The sequence below is a fragment of the Gekko japonicus genome, unplaced genomic scaffold, assembly GCF_001447785.1.
Source record: "Gekko japonicus isolate JY-2015 unplaced genomic scaffold, Gekko_japonicus_V1.1 scaffold531, whole genome shotgun sequence".
Taxonomy (NCBI): domain Eukaryota; kingdom Metazoa; phylum Chordata; class Lepidosauria; order Squamata; family Gekkonidae; genus Gekko; species Gekko japonicus.
In genome coordinates, this window is record NW_015162494.1 from 624539 (window position 1) to 636428 (window position 11890).

Here is an 11890-nt window from a genome sequence, read left to right on the forward strand (position 1 = left end):
TTCAGGATATGACAATCTGAATTGGCTGAACCATTCTTTTATGGATTGATGTATTTTAATAGAATAAACTACAACTGTTTATTAAAACATTTCCAAGGCAGTTTACAACACTGAAATATACAAAAACACTTATCTGAAGAAGTGTGCATGCACATGAAAACTTATACCCAGAATAAAACTTTGTTGGTCTTAAAGTTTCCACTGGACTCAAACTTTGTTCTAATACTCATCTTAAAATATAACTGAATACATAATTAACATTAATCTTCTCAAGTAAAAGACTAGCAATAAATAATTCATGTACTTAAAATAAACACTTAGCAACAATGAAACAGAACAAATAAATTAGCAAAGCCAAAGAGCAAAAATATTAAACATTGTTATTAATAACAGGACCAATAAGACCAAGTACTATGTACAGTAATAGCAAGGCTCACATTAACAATCAGACACTAAATGGACAAATAGGCAGGTTTTGATCTGACATTAATATCAGGCTTGGCACCAGCTGAAGAGTTATGTGGAAGGAATGCCATGGTTGAGGTGCCACAGTCAAGAAGGCAGTGTCCTTAGTAGTCACCTAGCTCACGTCTGAAGTTTTTTTAAAAATCTCACTTCTATCCCACCCTTCTTCCAGGAAGCTCAGGGCAGCATACATGGTTCTTCTCCCCCCCCCCCCCAAAACAGGCATCTTCCCCCCCCCCCCCCCAATACTGGACAATTGCCTAAAAAAAAGAAAAGAAAAGCTAATTCACAATCACCTCTGTTTGAGAATTACAACCTGTACTGATGATGAGAGCATTAACTCTTCAAAGCTTATACCCTGAAAATGTTGTTGGTCTCTAAGGTGGTACTGGGCTTGAATCTAACCAATACAATTTGCTCCTCGTTGGTGCATCTGCCTGGTACTTCCGGGATGTAATGTTGTTGCTAGACTGACTGTTGTTCCCCTGCTTTGAAAAGGCAAGATCCAGCATGGCTATGAGGCAAATGGATATTGATAGTCGCCACTTGAGGAATGGGCCCTTGGGATTATCCTTCTTTACCTACTCAGCTGGCTTCATGTTACAATTTGGTCATTGTTTCGAGCACAGCTCACTCCATGTAATCTGTAACTTTCTCTCCCTAATTATCAGTGTCAGCTAAAAACTCTGGTCTAAAATATCAAAAAAGCACCAATACTCCAAAGAATAATATAAAGAGGTTAGAACAGGTGTGTGAATTTTCCTTACAGCTGATAGGCACTTACAATTCCCAAGCTCTCCAGATTTTTTACTTAATAAAGAATTTTAAATGTCACTAAACTAGGACAGTCAAATGATCTGCTGGGAAAACAAGTATCATTTCACACAGTAAAAGAAAAAAAGTGTGTGTGTATGTGTTTAAGACCAGCAAAGCAACTTACTCACTGCATCAGCTCCTCTAGCAAAAAGAAACACGTGCCGCTATGGAATGTGTCTTCAAAGGAGAAGAGGAGAAACCCATCATCAACATAAATACGGAATGGCAGCATTCAGTTCTACAGAGACAAAGGATCAAAATTATAGTGAGGAGCTGAAAAACAGTTAGATGGGCAAGTTCTGATGCAAGCTGGAGAGCTCTGCCCTCCCTCTCACCTGTCTTCCCACAAAGCCAAAGTCTAGAATTGAATCAGAAAAATAACATATCTGAGCTATCCTCTCCACCTGCCTCCCCTACTGGCAGATCTGTTGATCAGCCTTTCATGTTTCTGCCATAGGAAATGACATCCCATTACGATACCGGAATGTCAGCCGACTGTTCTGAGTGTAGCATATGGGACATTTTAATAAAATGTGCCATTTTTATGGATATTTCTTAAGACAAACAAATAAAAGGCCTATATTTGGATTTGATAAAAGAACTCTTGGAGGAAGTGTTTGCAGGACGAATGTGTCTTTTCGCATTGTCCTTAGGCCAGCGGTCAAACTAATTTTAATTGTTGAAAGGAAATAAAGGAAAGGGGAAAGTGAAACACAAGAGGGAGAAAGGAGACACTGAAAAACGGAAATGGCAGAGTAGTATATGACCAAACAGATATGGTTCATAATCCCTATATAGCTCATTGTATGTGCACCCCCAGTGGAGGGATGCAACATTCACGGAGCATTCTTTTACATTCAGAGAACCCAAGCCGGGAAAGACATATTTGTGTGGCTTATCCATGCTGTGTCTGTCTGAAGTGCTTCAAATTAGCAATGCATTATATTTGCTATTGTTGCACAGTTAATATATAGCATCTTATTTTCTGGGAAATAAAGTTGTGGGATCAAAGTTACTCATTCCGGTCCAACATGCACGAGGAGGTGGGTTTCTGTACATGTTTCCCTGCCCAGATAGGGAACTGTGCACACAAGCACTGATGTAGATGCACTTTTTTTTAATATTCTTTTTTATTATTTTCTCATTATACACAATGATATTTCGCTTATACAGATTTCCTTCAAAGTAAAGAATCTTCCCACAGTCAAGCTTGTAGTACCCAGTTAAGACATACAAGTAATATTTTTTAACCATTTATACAATTTTGTCCAAGTAATCTCGAAACATTTTTCATCCTTCCCTTTTAGAACTAATGTTAGTTTATTCATTTCAACCATATTTAATAATTTATCTATTATTTCTCCTCTTTCCGGGATTTTTTCCAATTTCCAATATTTCGCGTAGCTAATCCTAGCGGCAGTCACACAATGTATCACAATTATTTTCTCAGTTTTTTCAAATTTTTCAGGCATCATATTCAATAAAAACAGCTCTGGCTTCATCGGAATAGCAATTAAAGCACAAGCCTTTTGGTCAATGATACATAAAATCAGAGGTCATTTCGGGGGGGAACGCGGGGGAACACAGTTCCCCCGGGTGAGGTGCAGGGGGCGGGGCACACGACGAAGCCCCGCCCCCTGCTTCTGGCCACCCCGCTTCCAGCCCTCATTCAGCCAGGAGGAGGCAGGAGAAGAGGGAGGGTAAGTTGCTTCCTCCCCGCCTCTCCCCACCCCTGTCTGCCTGGGGCCAGGGAGGGCCTTGGCGGGACTTCCTCGCACTTCCGCCAGCCTTGCAGGTCTACCGCCGGGCCCCTGATGTCAGGGGGTGTGGCATATGCTAATGAGTTATGCTAATGAGTTCCCCTAGCTCTTTTTCTACGAAATGACCCCTGCATAAAATATTACAAGATATGTACATGCACTTTTTGAGGCTAATCCATCAGGATCTGTGGAAATCATTGGTGTTCACAAAACTGACCTCAAGAATTGGTGATGGCACCAGTCAGTTGTTTGGGAGGGGGCAGCGGAGTGCTGGGTTCCATTCCCCCCCCTTCACTTGGTTGCTGGTTATTTAAGGCAGCTCCTGTGTCTGCACACAGTTGCAGCCCTTTCTGCAAATTCAAAAGGGAGATTCTGCAAGGTTAAGAAGCAGGAAGGAACATAGTGTGGAATGGGAGTTCCTGTTTAGAATTAACAGCCTTCCTAACTATGTACATGCCATGTTGTGCATATAGTAAAAAATGCCAAATTGCAGTCAGTGCCTAAAAGACTGATCTTGATTTCTGTGTTTTATTTTTAAATAAAGGTATAATTTTGTTCTTTCTAGGGTTGCCAGTTCCTAGTTGAGAAACTACTGGAGATTTTGGGGAAGGAGCCTGGGGAGGGCAGGGTCTGGGGAGGGGGGGGCTTCAGTGGAGTCTAATGGTATAAAGTCAGCCCCTCAAAGTATCCATTTTTTCCAGGGGATTTGATCTTTGTCATCTGGAGATCAGTTGCAATCCCAGGAGATCTCCAGCCACCACCTGGAGGCTGGCAACCCTATCTTTAATATTGTCTAATTGTACATAAATGCCAGGTTTAATTGCAGAAGAACTTGTCTGGTACATTTGTAATTGATCATGAATTTCAACATCTCATCCTCAAGGCAAACCAGGCAAATGATTTGATTTTTGACGTCTCTTAATCACTTGTGTTTATTCTGTCCCAGGGTTTCTTGAAAGACTTGCTACAGAAAGCAAATAAGCAGATTGATGACTCAAAACTGACAGAATACACAGACATCATGGTAAGACCGAGCAGTTTCATTCATGGAAATACAACCCTACTACCTTTCTGAACAACACTAAGATAATTTGTGCAGGTCTTTTTCGGTGGTCCTCTTTCATTACTCCTCAATTTAAGGCTGTCTAGGTTTCAGGAGCAAGAAGAGGAGCTCTGATACAAAGGTCTTGGAAATTATAACTGCTAACACCGTTTTAATTAACTCGTGTACCATATGCCAATATCGCTGCATTAGCTTACATCTCCACCATCTCTGATTTATACTCCCTCTACCTTTTCAGTGTCATGAATGTGTTTGGCCCCAGGAAAAATATTAAATAGTAAAGCTAATAGGTTTCATATAATTTAGTTCCAGTATTGTATTTAATTATCAAATGCCCAGAATTTGAAGACTCTCGTAGTGAATGATTGTTGTGTATCTTGCAAAAAAGAAAAGAAAAGAAAACAAAAGAAAAGAAAGTTCATACAACTTCCGTTATGTTCTTTCAGCTCCGGATGTTTGATGAAAACAATGATGGAAAGCTGGAACTGACTGAAATGGCCAAGTATGTATTTAAGAGAATGATAAAAAATAAATGGAGGTTTGCACTAATCAGTAGAAAGAGGAAGAGATGGAAAGACAACCTCAACAAAATGGGTGCTGGGAAAATAGATCATTAAAACAAGCTGCAAAGACCCAGTGCATTCGGGGAGCACAACCCTTCTTTAAAGTCAGCTCGCTTGAAAAAGACTTCAGTAAAAAAGGTGACTCTTGGCTAACAGACTGAGTGGCACTGGGATAGATCCCAGTTCATTTTTTTTTCCCCAGCCAGAAACTAACTGGGTAGGCTTAGGTAAGCCGTTCTCTTTCAGCCTTTGCCCCACTTCTGCAGTATGGAGAGACTAATGTTATGATAAGGATTACAAAATGCTGGCCTGTATTCAATGAGATCTGCTTATGGACTTGTGGTGCTTTCCTATTTCCCCTTCCTACTCTAGTCCAATGAGCCCCCCTCCCTGTTCTGGAAGTCAGCAGACCTTCAAGAACAGCATATGGGGAAAACATGGTCCACAGTAAAAAAAGGACTTCGCAGACAGAGTATAAGATCAACCTGCCCTGTTCCTCTGATAAAGGAAGTGGAACTCCATCCTTGGAAGCAAGTGGTAGGTTACAAGCCAGTAGGTAGAATCCAAAGAGCCAAAAGCAGATTTTTTTCACTTGCTGAATGGCTCTTTCCATTCTCCCTGACTTATTCAGCCTGAATGCCAGCAAAAAAATTGCTTCTGGAGGTCAGGTGATCCTCTGGAGCAGCACATAATACATATGAAGCTGCCTTATATTGACTCAGACCTTGATTGAAGTTCAGTATTGTCTACTCTCTGTCAGTAACTCTTCAGGGAGTCAGCTCTGGGTTTTCACATTACCTGCTACCCCACGTTTTTAATTGGAGATACCAGTGAGTCTGAAACTGGGACTTTCTGCATGTAAAGCAGATAATCTGCCACTGAGCCACAGCCCACCTTCGTGTCCAGCCACAGTCATGGCTAGGCTTGCCAAGTCCCCCCGGGGGGTGAGGAAACCCCCACCCCAGAGGCCCGTTCCCCGCCGCCGCCGGATCGGACCCCGGGGGGAACTCCGCCCCGACGTGCACGTCACCAGAAAGTGACGTGACTACGCCAGGCACGCTGGGGGCGAGGCCACAGTCATCAGAGGGAAAACTCTATGGTTTTCCCTCGGATGGTCGTGGCCCCGCCCCCAGCGTGCCCGGCGTCGTCACGTCACTTCCTGGTGATGTGGATGCGGCGTGCGCTGTGGAGGAAGGTAACACTTGGCAACCCTAGTCATGGCAGAAAAGAACGGATGGGAACTTCCCACACACCACTGAGGGCTTTAATAAGGGGTTAGACTGATCCACGGAGGATTCAAGGAGAATAGGTCTCTCAGTGGCTACCAGCCATGATGAATAACAGAAACCTCTCTACTCAGAGGCAGCACACCTCAATACTAGTGCTAGGAAACAAAATCACAGGAAGGTCATATTAGTTTAGCCCTCCTGGGCAATTGGTTGGCTGCTGTGTGAAAGAGTATGTGGGACTAGATGGACAACTGGTCCAACCCAGCAGGCTTCACTTATGTTCTTATGGCTTGCACAAGCAAAAGCACAAGCAGGTATTTTGGATTCAACACAATATATATGAAGCACTTTGGGCCCTCCAAAGATGGCAAGAAATGTTTCTTTTACAATGCGAAGGAAATGCAATAGAATCATCTCAATATAAAAAGTTTGAACAAGTAGTGCTGTCTCTGAAGAAGGATTTTACCCACCCAGAATGCACTGGGGTGCACGTGTGCAGCTCATTTTAAATATCTGCTGCTCGGTATCCATGGAGGCCACTACCTCTCTCCTATTTTTTCTACAGGTATCCCTGTAGACCTTGTGTAGTATACCTTTCAAGTTATATAACAGCTCTGTAACTGTTTCACCTACCCTTGTGTTTTCTCCAAAGATTGCTCCCAGTACAGGAAAACTTTCTCCTTAAATTTAAGGTATGCAGCTTCATGTTTTAAAGTTTACATGCGTGGTTTACATTTATATCAATCGCAGTCACAATGGTTCTAACCACCATCTTTTTTTTTTTAATGGTAGGGTGTCAAAATGAGTCAAAATGAATTCAGTAAAGCATTTGAATCATTTGACTCGGTAAGTATACATTATTTAAAAAACAAAAAGACATAAAAGAACTGTTCTTAAATGTTCTGCAGGAGGAAATAAATTGACTCTTAAGTGGCTGAAATTAATGTTAGAAATGCCCTTCTCCCCCCCTCCCCCACAGGATAGAAGTGGCTTCATAGATGAACAGGAACTTGATGCTTTGCTGAAGAATCTTTGCGAAAAGAACAAATCGGTAATTTCAGTGGTTTTATTTCTGCTAGAAGTGCATTTGAATTGTATTTGAAAGGGTTTTTTCCTCCAGTCTAATCAGTCAAGATACTTTTCTGTCCATCGATTGCATTTTTATCCCATGTCTTCTTCAAGGAGTTTATGGCAGTATACATGGAGTTGAATCCAGCCAGCTTTTCCACTCCATCTCACCTAATACTTGTCCTCACTACAGCCCCCATCCCAAGTGGCTTCTGTTCATGCAGGACCCATGATCCTCAGCAAAGCTCTTGTGCTGGTCAAGGGGAAGCCCTCCTCTGTTCTCCAACAGCAGAAAAAGCTGGTGGGATCCAACTCATGGTTTGCCCCTCCTCTCTGAGGCAGATTGGGGCTGAAAGAGATATAGTGTGGCTCAGAGTCAACCAACGAGTACCATGAGTCAGTGAGAATTTGAACCATGCTAGCCTGAGTTCTAGTCTGACACTCTAGCCACTGTACCACACTAGCTGTCTTATTATTATTATCATGGATCTTTTGGAAAGCTAGAGGTCAGGAGTCCAGTAATTTCTGTGGGAGCAGAATGCTGCTCTGCTTGCACAAGGGGAGCTCGCTTATTTCCATCCATCTCCCACACTGCCTCAACCTATGTGCTAGCTTTTGTGGGACCCAAGGGGTTGCAGGAGTAAGCAGGAGGCAACAATGATCCATTCTGCAAGCAGAAATCACTTGCAATTCTTAGGATCCAATCCAGTAGGGCGTAACAAGCAAGTGCCTTCACATCAATCAAATCAATCATTATTTCCACTTTCACTTTAGCAAAGTACTATCATTTCTGTATTATTCACATAGTCATTTCAGTCAAGAGTCAGCTGTTAGCATTCCTCTCATCTTTGACCTTAGGCTGAGAGGAAAAACCCAGCATCCTATATTCCTATGTTTTTGTAAAGGTGTCCCCCCCAACCCCAATAATAAAACTATCTTGTGCAACAAATGAGCTACAGTGGTGCATCTGCTGTCTTCTGGAAGGGTTGTGATGTCACTGGTAACGATTTCCACATGTGGTGGTGGTTCTTTGCACCATTCAAGGCTTCTGGAAAGTTAAAGAAATCAGATGTCCCGAACTTCTTCATTCTGAAACTCTTACTCTTGTATTGTAAATGGAAAAATACATTTTTTTTCTTATCCTTTTAAATGCTTATGTGATTTCTGATAGCTGCTGTCAAATCTAATGTTGCCCAACAGTGGAAGTTCAGTGCTTGTCCTTTGCTCAATCACTGGCTCCCTAGATGTTGGGACAGGGCCATTATGTGCAAACTTACAGAGAGAGTAATGGTAGCCAGGGGTTTGGAAATAGAAAATACTGTTTTTGGAAGTATGGGAGACATGTATTGGTTAGGCTGATTAAAAATAAATATACCATGCCAATGGCAAGGTAATTAAAAGTTGTTTATGTGCAGTAATAATAGATTTATTTTTAAAGCATTATGTTCAGCACTGCAGATTCTATTATATGTAATTGTATTACTCGTGCTCTGGTGGGTGATAAATGGTATAGTTAGGTGTATGCAGACTCTTTGCTTGCGTCATGGCCTCTTTGCAAACCAAGGCAATTTTGGGATGTGTGTGTGTGTGGGGGGGGTAACATTCCTTATACAATGTCTTTCTATACTACCTGTGCTATATAAATGATATTTATGCATTTGCTGTAAAAGAATATGCATATGCTGTAAAAGTATAGCCTTTTTAATAGAATCCAAGTTTAAAACAAACAGGGTTAATTCAAAGGGGTCTTTCTACTCACAGAAGATTTCTGCTCACAGAAGTACACCTTTGGATAAGACCCAAAGGCTTTCATCTAACCCATTGTCTGGAGATGCCCCAATTAACCTAAGGAAATATGCCAAAACACAATGTTCTAAAATATATACAGACACGTTTATTAGAAGTATGCTTAATACAGTGGAAGCATGTCGATTCGTATCCTACCTGTTTCCACTTGATCTCGCTTCATTCCCCTCCGAAGTATGCTTAATACAGTGGAAGCATGTTCGATTCGTATCCTACCTGTTTCCACGATCTTGCTGCATCCCCTCACCTGGAATGGCTTTTGTCCATGAAGTGTCCTTGATTTTCTGGAAGAGTCTTTTCAGTGCTCAGAAGGGGCTCTTTCTCCCTCTCGGTATCGTGAAAGTCTGTAAGATCCAATCCTTTGCTTCTCCATATTACAACCGGATGAAATCGTGCTATATAACCTCTTTCCATGTATATAACCTCTTTCCATGTAGTGCTGGTAACTTGCATGTGTGTACTGATAACTGACAATAAAACATTGCCTCTTCTCCCCCTTCCAACCCCCAGGAATTAGACATTAACAACATTGCAACGTACAAGAAGAGCATCATGGCCTTGTCCGACAAAGGAAAACTTTTCCGGAACGATCTCGCTCTTATCCTCTGCACTGGGGGAAATTAGAGTCCATTGATAACTTCCATTTAACTAGTGATATATCTTTAAAAACAACAACAAAATAACTGTGCACTATAAGGGAGTAGGCTTTACTTTCTTTTATATCTTGTAAATTTAAAACTGCATATAGATAATTAGCCAGGACATGTGGCACATTCTTTTCAGCTTGTTTCTATACTGTTTGTAATGTACAGTTTTTGTAACTATAAGATTGATAAAAGAGAGCGTCTATGTTTGGGCCAATCTATTGATTCATTTAACACAAACCGTTACAATGTCAGTGTATTCATGGGGGAGAAAAGGACGGAAGCAGGTCTGAACATTCCACTGGGATCATTTTGGCTTGTTATATTCTTTGACACTGGCTGTGGCGAAGAGCAGCAGAAACAATGATCTTCAGTAAATAAATGGCTGAGCCATACTTCTTTGCACAATGGAAGGAGGCATAGGTTCAGAATCAAAGAAAGGCTTGTCAGTGTAAGAGAGGGTGACTAACCTGTGGAACACTCATGGCAAGTGGTACCTACAGCAGGTTTCTGTGGCACACTTGCACAGGAGGAAGAAGGCCTACAATACAGTCTTGCCCACCTCTGGAACTGTCCTGCTGGCTCAGACTACAAGGAACGCATCCAACAGGAGTAGCATTCTGTCATACTCTTGTCTTGGGGGTGAGATCATGGCTCAGTGGTAGAATATCCACTTTGTATTCAGAAGGTCCCAGGTTCAGTCCCTGGCATCAAGGATCAGGTAGCAGGTGATGTTAAAACATCTACCTGGAAACCTGGAGAACAGCTGTCAGTCAGAGTAGAAAGTGCTGACCTTGATAGACCAATGGTCTGATCAAGGCAGCTTTGTATGACTTGAGGCACACTTGCCAACAAAAGTTGGCCATTACTTATTTAGGAGATGTGTTAAGACATTTTCAGTCATCAGGTCCCCAGTTTACAGTCCAGCAGTTTAGTTGATTCTATGTGAGGTTTACAGTGCAATCCTAAACAGTTACTGGAGTTACCCATTGACTTCAATGGATTTAGAAAGGATTGTTTAGGATTGCAATGCTAGGGATTCTGCTAAGTGGGAAGAGGTTTAGGGCTAGTGGCATACAAGCGCTGGTGTTATGGAAGTTAGCAGTGCAGTCATTTACTTTACAATATTAATTCTCACCAAGCAACTTGGTTCCCCTGAACCACGCACTGAGGTCACAAGAACCTCAGGATAACGAGACACTGAACTTCATGAGAAGCCTCTAGTATAACTTGACAGCCTAGACAGACAAGGAATCACAAGTAGTCAAAATGTCTTCTTTTAGTGGGCAAACTGGAGAAATAAATTGAAGACAAGGAGAACGACTAAAACGCAACTGAGCCCTTCTATCGTATAACTTTAGTATCAGTGAAAGCTGCTGTGTCACAGAATATGACAAACCATTTTCTAAGACTATTTTCACATTTTGCAGAATACTATAATTCTGGCAAACTGCTGTTTTTACATCATTCAGTGTAATCTATCATTAAATTTAATATACTAAGAGCATCGGTGTCTAGTTTGTCTACTTCCTGTATCCTGCTATTTAGAAGGGAATTAGAAAAGCAAAACAAAACATGAGTTCACACAAACTGATCTTCTACTTGGCTAAAGTTCCACTTGGCCCCAGTTTCATCCCAGTAGCCATGATTCAGCAAAAAGCAGCGATTAACTCCCACAGAAGTGCGTGGCATGACTAAGATCGTAATCCTATATACCCTTATTTAGAAATGAGCCACACTAAATGGTGAAATTTACTTCTGAGTACACATGCAAAGGATCAGGCTGCTTTTTGTTTTCAGTGATACTAAGGCTGCATGCCCCTCTGTACAATTACTGTACAATTACACGCATGAAATCATGCTGCTGGGCATCACTGACTTCTCCTGGATTGTGTCCACTGACAGTTCAAGTCCCTCCTGTAAGATACCCAGGCTACATGAACATTTTAAAATTACACTATTTCTTGACATAAAAAAATCTGCATTGTATTCAGTCCTTTAAGTTAAAAACTGGACCTAGATTTAAAAAGGAGCTTTTTGGTTACGTTCAGCAAAGTAAGCTTCCCTTCTCACAACAGCCCCTGTCAAATTGGCACATCTCTCCAACTGATGTGGAAATGTCCCCATTTTACACTGATGTGAGAGGGAACAAGGTCTTGTGTATATTCATGTCAGTTAAATTAAGAAATCCCTGCTTAAAGTGTGCTTTCTTATGATCAAGCATAGGGTTGGTTTCTTATAGCTAGCAAAAGACACTGATTTTTACCTTTATATGATGGTTAAAATCCATACTACAAGATACAAATGGCCTCTAAAAAGCAAGTGCCTTGCATTTCATTTCTGAAACATGTACAATTAAAGGTGGAAAACTAAAAGACTTAACACATTCAGAGGTTTCAAGGCAGGTCAAGAAAGTCCATTTTAACGATTCCACTTCCAGCACAGTGATCTCATTCTTCTCACTCACATTTAATCT

At 41.4% G+C, this 11890-nt stretch overlaps 1 protein-coding gene across 1 annotated transcript in view; it reads left to right on the forward strand.

The window, feature by feature from the left end:
• CALB1 (calbindin 1) overlaps positions 1-9394 on the forward strand; it is a 30924-nt gene extending 21530 nt beyond the window's left edge. Inside the window, exons 6-11 of the mRNA XM_015406058.1 lie at positions 3988-4065; positions 4551-4606; positions 6549-6588; positions 6689-6742; positions 6876-6947; positions 9281-9394. Of these exons, the coding sequence (XP_015261544.1) occupies positions 3988-4065; positions 4551-4606; positions 6549-6588; positions 6689-6742; positions 6876-6947; positions 9281-9394 (414 nt within the window). The remainder of the gene's footprint in view (positions 1-3987; positions 4066-4550; positions 4607-6548; positions 6589-6688; positions 6743-6875; positions 6948-9280) is intronic.
• The last annotated feature ends 2496 nt before the right edge of the window (positions 9395-11890 follow it).